Below are 17,449 nucleotides of genomic sequence, written 5' to 3' on the forward strand. Positions count from 1 at the left end.
GCCGGCGGTAGGTACGTAGAAGTCAGAAAAGGAGGGATGGTACGTAGGCTGAATTCCAGAACCGACGCGGTGAGTAAGAAGTAAGGTACGGAACGAGGGTCACCATCGTCGTATCCACGTGTAGCAAACCCCGACGTACCTCGACTGCGGGGACTGATGGCAAACCGATTCGTATGAAGTCGTATGCAACAAAGATAGCCAATGATGGTCCTTGATCCATGGGTAATCTGGAAGATAGTACAGTACCACCTACTGGGAAAATGGAAGGGTCGCTGTCGGATGTATTAAGCATAACACAGGAGGGCGCTCCGCAACACGTTGCATGGCGCAGCCAGATTGGAACCGGGTGTACACCGCAGAGTACTCAGGTTGATGGACATCATGTAAACCGGCAGTTACGTAGCCGGAGCTTCATTCGATCCTCCTCCTCAGCGGCTAGTTCATTGACAAGATGACGCGCCCACAACGTTGTTCGCATTTGCCACCATCCACCCCGCTCGTGAGTCGTATAAAAGCCACTCCTGCTAGGGTATCAATTTAGACACCACAGCTACCACAGCATCATGTCTTCTTCCCAAGCCGCCCCCAAAGCCGCTACCACCGACCACCACTCCATCGTTGGTGGTGATAAGCACGTCGCCCAAGTCCCCGTGGCAAGAGCACCCCATGGAAGACAAAGGGAGGCGCTCAAGCTCAGGTTGGACCTCAACCTCGAGGTCGAAATCCAGATCCAGGCCAAAGTCAATGGAGACATTACGCTCTCTCTCCTGTAAGTGAGCTTTGGCTATCCTGGTATTCTCAAGCTGATTGTGATTGCAGCGAGTAAACGTTTAGTTCGGGGATAGGGGCAGAGCTTGGACTGAGTCGTTGGGTTGCTGGGTTGGTCTTTTGCATATTACTCAAAGGCTTCTCCGTGCTAAGCTTCGGCCTCTTATAGAACTGTTCAAAAAATTCTATTAGATATACTAATCATTGGCAAAAAAAAAAATCAGTTTTACTACCTTTCCCTTACACCCCCCTGGCAGTAAGGACTTGATCTTCCGTTAATCATGTTTCCCCTTATCTGGTACCAGTTAACAAATAGTTACCTACAAAAAATCAGTATCGTGTCTGGTCCGGATTGAAGTATTGTCATCACTACCTAGGTGAGCTTGACACCCATAATTGCCGCCAATCAGAGGAAACAAACACCAACGGAAGGATGAGAGTTTCGAGGGAGACGTCAGGCATCGTGGACGAAATTTATCCGTTGAACAAATTTCCTTCTTCCTCTCATCGTATACGCTGCATTTTTGCTCGACCGGAAGAAAACCCAGCTTAGCGTGTACCGGTACAGAACGTTCCTCAATAGCCAGCTACCACAAATAGTATGCATGATATGCAATACTCGACATCGCCGCCGACCTTCTAAAGAACGCGCGCTTGAGCGCAAACCGCCCGTCTTTGCCTGCAAGGACTCATTAATTCCCTAATCAATTGGAAGGAAGGTGAACATACCAGAGAAGATGGATAGAATTTCCAGTGGCACCTGGGGTTTTTCTCGCTCATTAGCATCTGAGTGGTGATATGAGATCACATTTGGGCGGTTTTCTCCAGACTATGGACTTTGCTAATATCACGTCCGTATTATCCATCCCGCGGTCAATGTCTATTCGGAAGAGATCACCCAATTGCACATCTGCCATGCATACACTATACAACGAGCTTCATACAAAGCGTAGCGAGACTGATACTATACCCAATCAGGAAGCTGGACATATATGGAAGCTGGACACTCACCATTTTCTCGTCAACCACTGACCGGATTCACAAGCGGCTTGTTGCAGTATGATCCAATGCCTCAGGAGTATTATCTATGATGCATTTACGAGCTCATTTTTATATTCCTACTCTTTCATTTCCATGTTTGTTACTTGAGATCTCGTATCTGGACAAAAAAATACAGTGTAAATCAAGTTTATAGCACTTTGTAACTCTCACAGGCCCAAAGTAAAGACATGTAAATATATTCCGAACTGGTATCATTGATGTTACAAGGTATGGACTGTCCAGATGATGCCATTGGATTTAAAAAGCATGAAAACTGTCTCTAGAGTGTTATTTTCCTTCTTTCTAATGCTCATCTTGACATGGAATGGTTAATGCTGATTTCCCACTTTGATTGTACTAAAAAATCTGAAATATATTCACTTTGTATTTGACATTGTCCATTGGTCTCTCCGCGCTGTCTCAACAATTTCAGAGCCGGTGTCCAGCTTCCCTGTTTTGGGTATTTTATGACTAAACAGTAAGAAATTGTTTCTACAGCTTAAATGTAGGTTCTTACTTTCATGTATGCTATTGCATCTAGTGTAGAATACATTTAGCTCTCAAAGGAAAAAAATTTCATGCAAAACGGAGCAGGAATGGATGCGGGACCCTCAATTCTATTTGGACTGTCCAGCTTCCTGATTAGGCACAGTAACCCTCGTCGTTGTCGATTCGCCCTGCATTTATGATTTAGCCGCGAGGGAAGAAAGAGGGTCAAAATGATATGCATGATCCGGAATATCGTCAATGAGTTCACCCAGGTTCGAACTGAGGATCTTCTGTGTGTAAGACAGATGCGATAACCAGCTTCGCCATCAGCCCATATTGGTTCGGGTCTGTCGGCATCGACTCCTTGGATGGAGACCAATACTCGAGCCTGAACCTGCAGATGGATTATCTTGCATCGCGGTCATGATGGTCCTGCTATCACGGCCCTGAGGCATGAGCATCGAGTCGCAAGACCCCTTCTAGGTGCCAGTGTATACAGTGATCTGCACTCTTCGTTAGATGCCGTTGTCGCGATCCATAATAGTGTGGAGATTCAGCGAGGTGAGATAAAAGGGAAGGGATGTCGATTAGGAGTCAGAAGACGGCAGAACGAAGTGTAGAATAAATGTCTCGAGTAAAGGAAACTATCTTCGTATCTGAATGCGCGTGAGTACGGACAATCCTAGTCGACGATGTTACTAATGCGCTTACCACTAACATCTCAGCAAACACAAAGCGTCCCCGAGTTCAGACCGTTATCCACGTACAAGGTCGGAGGACTCGTGTCAAGCTGGTCACTTCTCCAAGAATCTTCTCGCCTGAGAACTGGGCATATCATCCATGCAGAGGTTCGAAGCACAGTTGGAACCCATCACTGTATGTGATCTATGGTGTAAAGTGATGCAGCCATGATTCATGTCCGACCATCTGGCGAACTTGGCCTGATGCAACAAGGCAGAACTTGATCCCCAGAAACGAGTCCTCAACACCAACGAAAGAATGAGAGTTTCGAGGAGGATGTCGAACATCGCGAACGAAAATTCATTCTTGTCAAATGAACAAATCTATTTCTTCCCCTCATCGTAAACGCTCGCGCCCTTGCCCCATCTTTCACCTCCCCAATCCTCACGAACACCCCATATATGGTTTTCACTGATCCGGGGTGCAGGCACCTGAAGCTCGCTCGAACGATACGTTCTTCCATTGCCAGCTACCACGCTCCCCCCTTCCTATGTCTGTACCCCCGGCTCCCACTGGCAACGTGTATGATATGCAGGACTGGTCATCTCCACCAACCTAGAGAACGCACGCTTGAACGCAAACTGCTCGTCTTTGCCTGCAAGAACTCGTCATTTCCTCAGTCAGCTGGAAGGAAAGAACGTGAACATACCAGAGAAGATAGATAAGGTTTCCAGTGGCACCCGGGGTTCTTCCCGATCACTAACATTTGAATGGTGATATGAGACCACATTCGGGCGGTATTTCTCAAGGTTAACAGACTCTGCCAACATCACATCCGAATTGTCCGTCCCGCGATCAATGTCTATCCGGAAGAGATCGTCCAATTGTACGTCTGACATACACACTACCCTGCAGCGAGCTTCATACAGGGCGTCGACGAAACTGATAAACCTCCTAGCCTGGTTCTTTCCGGAAGGAAGACGGATGATGGGTATGTCAGTGATGAAGATGGTGTGGAACGTGAAGGAGAGTGTGAGATAGTCCGCCGGGCCAAGAGACTGTATACATTTAAGTATTCGGTCGGAAGAAAGAAGTTGGATGACTATACCTCTTCACAAAGTTGTTGAAATGAGAACATGCATGCGTCTCCTTGGGCTGATATACGCGGAACATGAAGCTGACGGCCAAAGATGGTAAGGTCGCGAGATGACGAAGAGTCGACCTGCGCATCCACCAACCGCTCAAACTCATCGTCCCGCTTCTGCTCCCATAATTCTCCAATCTTTGCTCTCGTCTTCCCCGACACTGACAACCTCGCACCGAGCCCTTAACGCGCCACCAAAAGCACCGAGCCTCTCTCGCTGAACTCCATTGATGTATAGATCCTCTAGAACTCTGTTCGACGTCCCGACAACGACACCACCCATGCGCCAGTACCATATCAGGACATCCGAGAGGAGAAGTGCGCTTGAGACGTCTTGGAGCTGAACCTCGTCGATAAGGAGGACATACGATGAACGTAGTAGCCTGGAGGCGATGACGTATGGGATAGGTGCTAAGTACTGGGGTGAGGAGGAGGGTCGTCGCAGGCGATGTAAGAATGAATCGACACTCTCGGCGTCGACCTTGAGCATCTGGCGTACTTGATCGCGGATGGACCTGCTCCAAGTTGAAGTCGTCGCTTCGACGCCGCTATTAGAAACTTCAACATCCCGCATTCGTTTCGCTGTTTCCTCCCATACACCGCGGTAGAGATCAAGTACGAACTCATTATAATGCTTGCGAGACTTGTATGGCGTCGGCAATGATGTGAACCAGGTATCGGCGAGGAACGTCTTTCCTGAACCTGGCGGACCGGTGAGAAAGAGACCTTGGGGCGATGTCAGATGCTCCATCTCTAAGGCCAGATCCTTCGACTTGACGAGAGCTTTAATGTTTCCGATGGAATGTCTAAAAGGGATGTCGTCCAAAGGCAGAGAAGAACTCTGGGCTGGTGTATAATTGCGGAGGTCTCTGCTGAGCCTTCTGAGCTACTAGTGGGAAAATGAGGATACACAAAAAGACTAGCAAAGTAGCGTACCTTCATAATTGCTCTGACCTGTCCTTCATCCCATTCTACGCTACCGGAGTCGACCAAAGCCTTGTATCTGTCTAGCAAGTCTGTATGCACAAGCTGGGTTGAAGGATAACGGGCCCTCGGAAGTGTCGCTCTCATCAGGGAAGCAGATTCAGTATGAGCGATATTGGACTGGAAAGCCAGTTATCGATAAGTCTCTAAGTTTTCGAAGTTCAAGTGTCTTGTAATGATGGTGTTGGTGGTGGTGGTGGGAGAAGAAGGGAGCGTCGGAAGCACGGTCCGACATTCGTCATTCTCTGATTGATCCGCGCACAGCCACCAAGGTCCTTCAAGTTTGCTTCACTTTGCTTTACACCGGGCGTCATAAGTTTTACAGTCACTTGCAATCGGTTGATTATGAACAGCCGTCACCACGATATTTCCATCTACTCTGGACAAATATAGTCTCTTCTTGAGATAAGGTATATAAACATTATCATGAATTCTCGATCTCTTCTCTCTTGTCCTAGGGCAACAGCTCAGTGCTTGGCGCTCCCAGACTACTTACAATTCGGATTTCCTCTCAGCTCTGTACCATTAACAACTTCATGTAAAAAAATTCTAACAGCCGTCAAAGATCTTTTGTGAAGCGTACTGTGAGAGGAAATTTCCCGAAAAACAACGTTGATTCCCGATTCATGCTATGGTAATGTGGCGGTAGTTATTAAATGATACTTCGACCTCCTTCGGGAGCGTAAATATTAGAGTGGAACGCCATGTTCCTCGGCGATCATAATCATAATCATTCCGGGAATTATTAGGTTTAATTTGTACTTCTATCACTGAAGGAATTTGCCTGATGTTAATTTATAGATGAGATCACGAGAAATTTACCATCAGTGTGTGCGTACTAATGCTCTCTATGAGGGACAGGACAAAATCTTGCTCTCTGAAAAATTCTGTTCGTGGCTTTTCATGAATTACTACTGGGCCTTGACTGGTATATCCGGTTCTCCGTTTACCCGCTTAATTTAATCAGCACCAGCTGAAACAGCTCGCCTCCAGTACCTTTTCATTGCATCGCGTGTTTTCGGAAAGATATGTACGTCGAGTTGGGACCTTTCAGCATTTACAAGAATTCAAAAATTTACACGAGTATATGTCGGGCCTCATTGGGCTGGTAGAACCTGGGCCTGCTGTGGCTAAGAATTTCAGATAACTACTCCATCTCCTGTTTTATCTGTCGTGAGTCAGTGGTCCTTGAGCTCAAATTTCGATTTGTCCGACAATCTATAACCGTAAAAGGCAGGAAACTTGCCCGATATGGGTGGTCACCTGCAGTACCATGCTAATTTACACCGGGGACGAAAGCCCATGAGATTTCAAGGAGTCGGATTAAGGCCCATGCCCTCTGAGTTGTTCTTCAGGGCTCAAATGAACTTGAGCGAGAATATCTTAATTCAAGTTTATCATTCTCCTGAATGTTGGTCATCTGCAGGCTGTTCCATGCTTCAGTTTCATGGTGGAAGTTCTAGGGTAATATCATTGGAAAGTCACACCGCCATGGTAATGGGTACGAGAGGTTCCGGGCGCCAAGAAGCCAAGTCATTCCAGTAAACTCAAAGTCAGACTCCGAGCGTTCAAAGTCAACCCGAGCTTCGAATGGATCCAAGAGAGTCTGGGTCTGTTACTCTACTACTACCTGTCTCCACGGCGCTTCCCGGTTCCTCCATAACACGATGGGACGGCGACCACAATGACGACATTCCGGTCAGGACATTCCAACCAATCGCTAGCGACCGATCACAAAGCGCAGAATAATGGCGAACAATGGTCTCACCGAATTCTGGACATCTATTAGTTTACCGTACCTGTCATCGGGCATAGCTGCCCGTAGGTCTCAGGAAGACTCGGGTCTCCGCCAATAATACAGAAAAGGTGAAAAAAGGTACCTCCGTCTGCTTAGATTAAAGATTGCCGTCATCATTGGTTCCTAATTGCAGGTCATTTGCGAGCAAAGCGCAAGTTTTCAAACCGCATAATAAGTCGGAGAACATTGCTATGACTCGTGATAGCTTACAAGAACCGGACGCGGCGCAGCGATGCTTTGATCAGACTCACCGAGAAAGGCGGCGTGGATCTAGAATAGAAGATAATTAGCGAGCGTCGGCAGCGAGGCTTCGCGAGTTGATATTGCAATGCACCCTTGTCGCGCGGTACTTTGAAAAGAATTCTTTCTCGGCCCGCCTACTTACGACACCTTGTTTCCCGGACTTCTTCATCCGAGTACGCCCGCCGCCACTTCCCCAGGTTCAAGCCAATCCGATGCGTCGCTGCACGGTCTCGAATTACCCCTCACCCCACTCCACTAGACAGATGTCAATCCAGGAAGTTACCGTATTTGATTTGTAACTCGTGTACAGCTCGTGTACGCAGCAAACTGAATTCTTCTCTCCGTTTATGAAATGGAGTTGTGTCCGACTCCGACACACGACAAACAAAGCAAAATCCCGAGCTTCACTTGGAAATTTCTACCTCCAGTTACTAGGAACGAAAGAGACGATTACCTGAACAGCATTTCTGGGGTGCAATGAACTAGGCCGTTGTTTACGTTGTTCCCAATCTGTAAGCAGAGCTCGATAGTCATATAAAAAGGCGAGGAATCCAACGCTTACTTCAGCATCCACAGCTACATCATGTCTTCTCAGGAAACCGCTACCAAATTCGCCGCTGCTGAAGGGTTCACCGCTGGTGACAACCAGGTCGCGCCCGCCACCAACAGGGGATTGGGCCGTGGTGGTGTTGGCAAGCAAAAGGAGGCTCTGAAGCTCCGCTTGGACCTCAACCTCGAAGTCGAGATTGCCATTCAGGCTAAGGTCAACGGTGACATCACCCTTTCGCTCCTGTGAGTATTCTGTCCGATTCCTCTGGTTTCGCCCTCTGAAGCAGCTTGTAGTGAGTAAATGTTTCTTGAACTCAATCAGGAGAATCCGGCTAGTTGGAGGGGTATTAGGTTCGTATCACCTCGTTTCCGGTTTGCCTTCGTTTGTTAAAGCTGCCCTTCTAGATACACGTTAATGGTTGATGAAAGACACGACATGACCCATACATACATGGATGGGGAATGCGCCCTTTATACCACTGTTACCTGTATATAGTTGCAATTCCCGATACCTTTCTTGATCATCCTTCAATTGCGTGACGCGAGAATGGTGCCGTGGACATTGGTGCCCGGTGAGAGATATCTGCTCCATAGTAAGCGTTCCTAGGTGAAATGAGATCTGTCCGTTCGTAAAATCAGGAGACGCGGATACACTTAGCTTCATACAACTTGTCTACTTGAAGCCTGTGACCAAATGCTTAAAATTGACGCGACAAACGCTTCTAACTAAAGAGAGCGGGTAGAACACTATCAAGTTTCTTGCCCGCGACCAGATCGTTGATTGCCGCCCATTCCGGGTCGTTCAAAGCCGTCGCACGCTTCTAGCATCAAACCCGTCATCCTTAGATTGGCTGCATTTCAGAACACAGAAATGAACGCACAATGATTCGTAATAACCGAGGTACAAGTATCACAATGTCGGGAGTAAATGTGGCATAAGTTCGCAATTATGAGCCGGAAATCGCGGCAAAGAAGCATCACAGTGTGCCAGGAAGGGATAATAGTAGTGGTCAAAGTGACCAATTTTGATTTGATTCTTTGTTGATTTTCTTGAACCGAAAAATCGCGATTTTGCCAAAAATCAGTGAATCGGCGAAGCTGCTCCGGAGCAGCTTCGTCGATTTTTTGCTATTTTTTGCTGATTTGGAATCGCGATTAATCACCTCCATTCTTGTTTCCACTGGTCTGATCTGCCTGGAAGCTGTTCCTTCCTCCTGTTATATAGACTATCACTCGTAGCATTACTTACCTTCAGGCTCCCCCCTACCATTCCTCTTTAATTTAATGTAGTTGTGCCCTTTAAGACACTGCATCTGTCTATTTGGTAAAGAGATAGTATTCATCGGACATCCTAGATAGTCTGTCCACGCCGACTTCGCAACTTCACAACAGTAAGTCTATCTATACGCATGCAGAAAATGCGCTAACGCCTGGATCCTGAGATGCCACACCTTCCAAAATCGCACTGGAAAATCTTGGGAAAATCGCTACGAGGAAAATAAGCGGTCAAACGTGGTAGCAATTTTTGGTCCGATTTTGATGTATAGTCGGCTCGCAAATCAGCTACAAAATCGGGCACTTTGACCACTACTAATGGGACGTATCGATGAGATTCTTTCAAATCTCCCTGGAGTATCTGTAGTATTCTTTAGGTTGAGCTCGTTCTTCTCTAATCGGTAGGCGTACTTACCGCACTAGGAAGGGAAAAGTAACAACACAGCTTGCAGATAGAGCGGGACAAAACTTGCATCGCGATTAAGGGTGATTATAGATCCAAACTCATACTCCTTAGGTAGTCAAAATTCCTGACAGAGATCCACGCGGATAAGCCGTTGAGCATAGATGAGAATTGGCCGTAGCTGAGAAGTCCTGCATGAGAGCTTGAACGAATACAAGTTCCCTTATTGCCAAGAGCACTGGGATTCTGGCGTTGGATTGCGAGATTCACATGGTAATGATCTACCTCGCAATCACTGGGTCAGCCGCTATTAAGAGATTCTCGTACGAGTTGAGTCTTCTTACGTTTCCAAGGGCTAGCTGTCGTGTATTACCAGCCTGTCAGTGTATATACGATCGTTAGTTTTCCATCGGGATAAAACTAGACGTACCTCACATTTTTGTTGCCAGGTAGCGCTGACAATTCTCGCGACTGTAACATTTGGAGCCGGAGGGTCAAGGGAGATGGTCGTTGCATTCGAAATTGATCCGATACACAGCCACAACGCGACTTGCTCTGAACCACGACCACGGTCACTAGTCCCCTACAATGTGACAAAACTAAAGCATGTATCGTGCTCTTCTTACTGAGCCATATGGTCTACATTCATTCAGGCTGTACGCGGTACTTGCACTCGTATGGATTCCAGTCACGTTTCATGATTCTAGGACTGCTCCCTTTGCGATGGATCCGCGGCTCTACTTTGTTTCTAATTAAGGCTCTCTTCCTAGGGCTTACATGGTCTATCATAGTGGTTCAGCATGTCAGCTTCAGGACCGCGAGAATCTCTTTCTCATATCCGTGTGACTTCCCCACGCTTATCACCCATGTAACAAGTCAGCCCACTATGGCCAGGAACTCTTGTCTTCATTAAGACCACCTTTCCCTCGTCACGGATAACTGGCTCTGAATCTTGATCGAGGATCCAAGTTATTTCCGGTTATCTCTGGTCATCCTTGTGCCCAATCATCAAGACAGCACACCTTGCTACACGTCTTCTGATTATGTTCCGGCTTCTCACGTATATAAAGTGCTAGGTTTCGTCTCCCAGTATTATCTGTGCCCATCTCTCGGCGCTGTCCTGAATCATGTTTGGAGTCATCCCTCTGAGCGTTGCTCTGTTCGCAGTCTCTTCGGTAGTGACTGGGACTCCCACTCCCCGCGCCATGACTGTTCATGACCAGCGTGTTTCTGCCCCCAACCGCTTCGTCAAGACGGATGCGGCAGATCCTCAGGCTAATCTGAATTTCCGGATCGGTCTCACACCAAAGGATATCGATGGCCTCGAGAAAGCCTTGTTCGCCGTCAGCGAACCAGACAGCGATCTATACGGGCAGCATCTTAGCTTCGATGAGGTTTGTCTGTTTTCCTACATGTTTATATGCCCATTTATTCATCATTGCCTAGGTCAAAGCATTCAGCGCGCCAACTTCAGAGGCAGTAACCGCCGTCACTAACTGGCTTGCCGATAACGGGATCACTGACGTTAAAACCAGCGGTGCTTTCGACGACTGGCTGACATTTACAATTCCTGTGGAAAAAGCCAACACGCTCCTCAGCGCCCAGTACGAAACTTTCGTACATACCCAAACGGGGGAACAACTCATCCGTACTTTGACTGCTTCGATACCGTCAGACCTGACCGACTTTATCGAAGTCGTGCATCCTACGACGTCTTTCGCGAAACCTACTTTTGGCACGAAACCCGTAGTGTCCATTCCTATAACGTCTAACCTTACCGAGCGAGCGAATCCAGCTCCGTCGGCGTGCAATAGTATCGTCACACCTGCTTGTCTACAAGCTCTCTATGGTATTCCGGCAACTCGTGCCACCCAATCGACTAATCATTTGGGTGTGTCTGGTTTCATCGATCAGTTCGCTCAGGTAAAATTTCTGGGTCTTTCGTTCATACCAAGCTGATGAGTTGCAGACGGCAGATCTTCGAACATTCCTGACTAATTTGAGGCCTGACATACCCTCAACGACGACATTCACTCTGCAGACTCTCGACGGTGGTCGGAACGTTCAGAGTGCGAGTCAGGCAGGTATTGAGGCCGTAAGGACTAACTCCGAATGTTTTCTGATGCTCGTGCTGATACTGGCCTAGAATCTCGACATTCAATACACGATTGGTGTTGCTACCGGTGTTCCGACCTTTTTCATCTCTGTCGGCGACTCTACAACCGACGGTCTTGATGGTTTCCTCGATATCATCAACTTCCTTCTTGCCGAAACTAGCCCGCCTCAAGTATGTTGTTACTACTTCCGAGTCATATAGCTCAGTAACATTCCCATAGGTCTTGACGACCAGCTACGGCTTCGACGAGACGGACCTTCCGGCTAGTGCCGCAACGTGAGCTCTTTTCAGGTCTATTCACGCAAAAAAAATTCATGATGAGGTAGACGCTTGTGCAATGCATACATGGCTCTCGGTGCTCGAGGCGTGTCAATTCTCTTTGCATCTGGTGGGATTTCGAATAACCTCAGCCAATTTCTCCTCTGATTGAGACAATGTAAATTCAGGCGATGGTGGTGTAGGTGGTGGCCAGCAAGGTTTGTCTGGTGTCACATTTCTGTCCTTGTCCTAGTCTGATGATCTATAGGCGAAACTTGCACAAACTTCATTCCTGCATTCCCTGGAGGTTGTCCGTGTACGTATCGAACTGTTCAGACTGAAACGCTCTCGAAACTGACACTCGTAAACAGTCCACACTGCTGTAGGCGCAACACAGGGCGTAACGGAGACTTCCGCTAGCTTCAGCAGCGGTGGTTTCTCTAACGTTTTCGCTCGCCCGTCTTATCAAGCTTCAGCTGTCTCCACCTATCTTGACGCACTCGGTAACACCAATGCCGGAAGGTTCAACGCCGCAGGCCGAGGATTCCCCGACGTCGCAGCGCAAGGTAATAATGTTGAGATCGTGGTTGGCGGACGAGCAGGCCTAGTTGGTGGAACCTCATGCTCAAGTCCTATATTTGCGAGCATCATTTCCCTTATCAACGATCGCCTGATTGCAGCGGGGAAACCGGTACTCGGCTTTTTGAACCCCTTGTGAGTGGAAGTCAAGGTCGTGAGAGCGAGAACTGAAATAAATTAGCTTGTACGCTAATCCCTCTGCGTTCTTCGATATCACTACCGGTGATAACCCTGGATGTGGGTTTCTATTTTTCGCACGTTTAATACAGATGCTGATAACCATTAAATAGGTGGTACTAATGGTTTCCCTGCACGAGCTGGATGTAAGTGTATCCACATTTATTGCACGAAGCAAGACTAACCTAAAAATTCAACCTTTTCAAGGGGATCCTGTACGTCGCATCCACCCCCGCGCAGATACACCTCATTTATCCATTTTATTGTACTCTAGGTCACCGGTCTCGGTACACCCAACTTTGCAGCGTTGTTGGCAGCGGCAGGCTTATAAGAGATCAGTTCGATATTTGACTGTTGTCGTAGTGATAATTTTGAAGCAAAGAAGTTTTCCATCCACTTAAAAGCTACGGTGCTTCGACTCGGGGGCTCATCCATCTAAATTCGTATGCGACACCTGTGCCTTGATCTCTTCAGAAGTAATGGAAAACCCTCTTTCAAAATTACATCTATTTGATCATTCTGAGGCAAACTGGACGTCGTCAAGGTCAATGGCAGTTGAGTAAAAGTCATCTTGAAGACGTCAAAAATCAGTAATTCACGAAACATCTCCCGGGGGTATTTTGCACATCAGTCGATTTTTGCCAAAATCGCGATTTTACTGCGTCCAAAAGTCAGGGACCAAAATCGACCGGAAAATCGCGATTCTGATCGCTATTATTGACAGGCCGCGCGGTGTGATATAAACGTCTCCAAATCGTCTGTCGTTATTGTTGGTTTGATGCTCATGGAATTCCACGGTATCGCAGGCCGGCTTTGGAAGATCTTCTATCTCCAGGACGGCTTCTGGTAACGTCTTTGTCCTGTTCACTACTACCTTTAAAGTTGTTTTCTGTTAACGTATGGCGATAATTAAATTTACAGCACAATACACATGTTGGACTAGATTCGGACCACGAACCTGCCATCCGACGTAGTTGCGATATGATGTGTTTGTTATAGGCAGAGATGGCATTCAGGCGGAGAACACCCAAAGTAGAGGAATTGTATCTGTCGAGTGCCCACTGATATTCGGCGTCATCGTGGATAGTCGCGACGACGTGAATCACCCTTGGGCCCTCTCTTTCCTTCACGCCCTCTAAAAATTTCTCGTTCTCGATTATGACCTGTTCAGTTTGAGAAATATCTGAGGTAAGCGTAGGCCATATTTCAAGCATATGGGTGTCAGCAGGTGGCTAAAATGGTGCAGAACATACATCAGACAAGCACGAAGTATCAAGGTCGCACTTACCTTGCATTCTAGCTCATATGAGTTTTGAAGCACATTATTCGTGTCAAGAAAAGGTTCGTTCTGTGCAACTTTATTCTGCACAGCAAGGAAAACCCGCTCTTTGGTTACCGTATTTTCCAGAACTGCAAATCCTTCTGCTCCGTGGTGAACATCTGGGAATATAAACGGAATCCCATGAGGGTCGACAAGCCATTGGTGAAATTCTTCTGGCTTGGCGGGTTTGAAGCCGAGTCGGGGCGAGGCGCCAGAGTTCCAAATGACAGGAACACTCGTAAATGTACCATCCGACTCGTCCTTTACTAATGCAATGAGCCGGTATCGAGATGCGGCCCAGGAAGGAGCAGGATTCTTGAAACAGATGACATCTGACAGACAGCACCCATCTGGCTTTCCCAGGTTCTCCATCAGAACAAACACCGTGAGGTTTTCAAACAAAGAAGCTTTGTCCGAGATATATAGCAAGGCTTCTACCATATATTTTTTAAAGACATCCCTGTTCGTTGAGGAGAGGAGTGCCATATACGATAATGAACTGAACGGCTCAGTCATTGCAACAGTCTTCCCCGCGTTACATCTGAAAGAGGTTGGATTCCGAGCAGGGAGGGAGGGAAGGGGCGTGAGTCCAATATCAATCAGCTTCACCACGGAGTAACTGTCGAGCTCTAGGTTCGAGCTATCTTTGCTTGAGAGGATCCAGGAATACAACATTTTCGACGACAGTTGCAATAGTCTGGTATCTGATAATGAAACCTGTCAAGGGAACCATTTCGCATAACACACACAAATCGCCTTACCTTGTTCAAGACCGTCCCGCTTGAGTCGCTCATGCATAGTCATGATACCACACTGGAAGGACAATCCAGTCATTGCTTCAGATAGGTCCTCCTCCATGCCTTCATAGATGACACCATCCATTGGCCGGAATCCCGTCGATGCACAAAAGGCTTGGGAGAGGATCCTGTGGTAGGGGATCTTGGTGCGATCGCCAAACCGTTGTTCAGCTTGCATATACATCTCCAGGAGCTCGGCGATGAGCCGCGGTCTAAATGAAGATTCAGACTGTATGACTTTTTTGATGTGTAAACCACTCACCGAGAGGGCAACCACTTTTGGATGCGATCCAGCAGCCCTGGAACATCAACCAGCTCCGGCAAGTGATCTAAGATCCAATCGCAAAACATCTTCCCATCTCCTCCATTCTTGTCAGAACCATCTGGCCATATCCTCGTTGTCGTTACGGAAGCGTCTCCCGTTCTGAATTTTATGCCGGAGGAGTAAAGTGGTACCAAGTGGATATCATCGACAGGAAGTCCAGATGCACCGGCGATGATGCTTCGAGGATGTATAACTTCTTGGACAAGCTCTACAAAAGCAACCAGGACGGGATTCTTCCATAAATTTGATAGAGCTTTATACTTCTGAGCCACCACTTGAACCTCATCAATGAGGACATGAAGCTTAGGACAATCAGAAGAGGCATGCTTCTTCAGCAGCTGCGCAACGGAGCCGTTGCAATCTTGGAGCGCAAGCTCTGTCTGCTTTGCTAAGACCTCTGTACTACACAGGTGTGCAATTTTGGTGACTTCGAGGAAGATATCAGTGTTATCGGACGAGCATGGAGGGCATGCTTGGAGGAGGAGCCTTCGACGAGCGTCAAGAGGTGATATGTCAAAGTCGAGAAGATAACGCAGGAAATGGCGAAGGACAGCTAGTCGTGAGTATAGGAGCATGTAAAATGTCCGTTTTTCGATTCCATCCTTCTGCCAAGTCTCGAGGTCAAGATTGCGTATCTCGGATATCGTTTTCAGCACCCATGCGACATCCCCCGACCCGGTGGCCCAAGTTAGTTCTTCCTTGGAACAAGAAAAGTATATCGCGAAAAATTCAAGGACGCCTTCAAACAAAAGGCGCGTCTTGCCGTATCCAGGCAGGTCAACAACGTACCTATAGCCGAAGAATGTGTTGGTCAGAAAGAAAAGAAGATCAGGGTGAAAAGTTGGCGCACGTCGTGAAGAAAGAGCAAGAGGGCTCATCACTCTTGTAAATCCGTCGCCAATCTGTCAGTGATCCTCTCTCCGGGTCACCGAGTCCAGATAGAAGCAGGTGTACAGTCTCTGCAGCAGCGTTATGAACATCAGCGTGAAAGGATTTGCCCTCATGCCTCGGGAAAAACTGGTAGTCCAGTGCACCCCTGGCATAATCTTTGAGGACGGGAGAGAAGGTGCTGATTACCGACTCCACCTTAGCAAAGAGCTCCTTTGAGCTCTGTGCATCAGTAACAGTCCCTGAGTTCATTACAGCAACTGAGCTACATGTCATCTTTAGAAAACAAACAACCCACGGTCTCGCTCAAACAAATCTAAAATGCCGAAGTGAGCATGCTTCTAGGTAAGAAAATCCTTTACATACCATCTCTGAAAGATCTCCCGCGTGACAATTCTGGCTCGACAGCTGAGAGAGATTATACGAGAAAACAGAGCACGACTGACCATATTTTATAAGTGGGTGATAATTCTTTTCCCTATAACATGCCACCACGAGGTCTAATGCACGGGCTGTTGGTCGATTGTGTGAGGTAAATAGGAGGTGAATAATATTGGAGTAGAGGCATCCGAGGAGAGCACTTCGATAGCGAGCCTGAGCCTGTATATCGTCATCGCAACACTGCAGCTTGTCATTAATAGCGTCATGTAAATATTTGATGATCAGGTCCGACGCAAACTCGATTTTGGAAGCTTCAAGTAGTGGTAACGGGTCTTCTCCCAATTTGTCGTCTAGTGAGTTTAACTTCCGCTTTCCTGTTGATATTGATATACCTTTCAGTGATAAAGATAGTCTAGGATTGACGTACGACTAAGAACCCCGAGGAACTGGTTTTTTGGAGATGCACCTAAAAGATGTCATTACTTCAGTTATGGTTGCAAGAGAGGGGGTTATTAAATAAGTACCAGGCTGTTCCGTCATTTTGACACCAATGTTTACAGTTCGCAGTTTACGGCGACTTGATGACATTCGGTTGGTCCAGCAATTTGAAGAGTTCTGTACTCAAAGCCAGAAAAGCCAGTAGATCGAAGGAATACAGAAGACGAATGGTGGTACGTTCGAAGCAAGTGTTCAGAATAGGGGTAATGACTCGAAGACAGTCTGAGATACAAGTTTCAGAGTTCCTACATCAACAAGGGTCCGCCAAGGCGCCGGCGACAGAGACCTTTTTGGAAGGAAGCTGCCACTTAGTTGCTCTGGGATCGATTTTTGAAGCCATCAGAGCCATGTGCACGACACCTGTTTTCAATACTTCAATCGTGTTAGGACTCAGCTGGTTTCTTTGGAATCGAAAGGCCCATAAGCGACTCCGGAAGTCGTATACTCTCAACTTACAGGTGATGAGCGTGACATATCATCCGCGCCGCCGTCGCTGAGAGCTATCCGTTTCGTCATGTCCTCCAGATCGCTGGCTTCGTCGGAAGACAGCGGTGGACCCATCACGCCCGAGACTCACCCAGTTCACGTCGATGTTGAGGTGCGGGACATGGAAAAAGGAGAGGGTATTGGAGAGGTGGACGTGGCCTTGATCAAGGATGATGAGAAGTCTATTCAGAGCGCTGATTTGGCTGGCAGCGCTGGTTCGCAGAAGAAGCAGGTATTCTTTCGAAGGT

The 17,449-nt window shown here is 47.4% G+C and overlaps 4 protein-coding genes and 1 non-coding gene across 5 annotated transcripts; 2 read left to right on the top strand and 3 right to left on the bottom strand.

The window, feature by feature from the left end:
* Window positions 1-2,557: 2,557 nt before the first annotated feature.
* Window positions 2,558-2,631, bottom strand: EV420DRAFT_t205. Its single transcript has one exon. It is a non-coding gene; the product is annotated as a tRNA-Val (tRNA).
* An 896-nt stretch (window positions 2,632-3,527) lies between these two features.
* EV420DRAFT_1707542 (AFG1-like ATPase-domain-containing protein) lies at window positions 3,528-5,194 on the bottom strand (the record flags this gene model as incomplete). Its single annotated transcript, XM_060479562.1, has 5 exons — window positions 3,528-3,634; window positions 3,689-4,037; window positions 4,088-4,240; window positions 4,290-5,009; window positions 5,060-5,194. The coding sequence occupies 5 exons, from the start codon at window positions 5,192-5,194 to the stop codon at window positions 3,528-3,530; spliced, it is 1,464 nt and encodes a 487-aa protein (XP_060326861.1).
* Window positions 5,195-7,731: 2,537 nt separating this feature from the next.
* On the top strand, window positions 7,732-8,113 carry EV420DRAFT_1646897 (uncharacterized protein; the record flags this gene model as incomplete). The annotated part of the gene is made up of 2 exons (XM_060477972.1): window positions 7,732-7,940; window positions 8,020-8,113. The coding sequence occupies 2 exons, from the start codon at window positions 7,732-7,734 to the stop codon at window positions 8,111-8,113; spliced, it is 303 nt and encodes a 100-aa protein (XP_060326862.1).
* Window positions 8,114-10,279: 2,166 nt separating this feature from the next.
* Window positions 10,280-12,888, top strand: EV420DRAFT_776453 (family S53 protease-like protein). Its single transcript, XM_060483422.1, has 13 exons — window positions 10,280-10,769; window positions 10,822-11,298; window positions 11,345-11,470; window positions 11,522-11,662; window positions 11,712-11,767; window positions 11,818-11,879; window positions 11,938-11,967; window positions 12,018-12,065; window positions 12,121-12,463; window positions 12,510-12,565; window positions 12,619-12,651; window positions 12,713-12,720; window positions 12,780-12,888. The coding sequence occupies exons 1-13, from the start codon at window positions 10,503-10,505 to the stop codon at window positions 12,834-12,836; spliced, it is 1,704 nt and encodes a 567-aa protein (XP_060326863.1). The 5' UTR covers window positions 10,280-10,502; the 3' UTR covers window positions 12,837-12,888.
* Window positions 12,889-13,019: 131 nt separating this feature from the next.
* Window positions 13,020-17,014, bottom strand: EV420DRAFT_1766975 (uncharacterized protein; the record flags this gene model as incomplete). Its single annotated transcript, XM_060480907.1, has 11 exons — window positions 16,742-17,014; window positions 16,645-16,683; window positions 16,283-16,591; window positions 16,203-16,232; window positions 16,135-16,152; window positions 15,799-16,078; window positions 14,886-15,737; window positions 14,588-14,835; window positions 13,794-14,530; window positions 13,464-13,737; window positions 13,020-13,075 (listed from the first exon to the last, which is right to left on the bottom strand). Exons 1-11 carry the CDS (start codon window positions 16,803-16,805, stop codon window positions 13,020-13,022), a joined length of 2,907 nt encoding a protein of 968 aa, XP_060326864.1. The 5' UTR covers window positions 16,806-17,014.
* Between the last annotated feature and the right edge of the window lie 435 nt (window positions 17,015-17,449).

Source organism: Desarmillaria tabescens, assembly GCF_030435595.1.
Source record: "Desarmillaria tabescens strain CCBAS 213 chromosome Unknown EV420scaffold_38, whole genome shotgun sequence".
In the NCBI taxonomy this organism is placed as follows: Eukaryota; Fungi; Basidiomycota; class Agaricomycetes; order Agaricales; family Physalacriaceae; genus Desarmillaria; species Desarmillaria tabescens.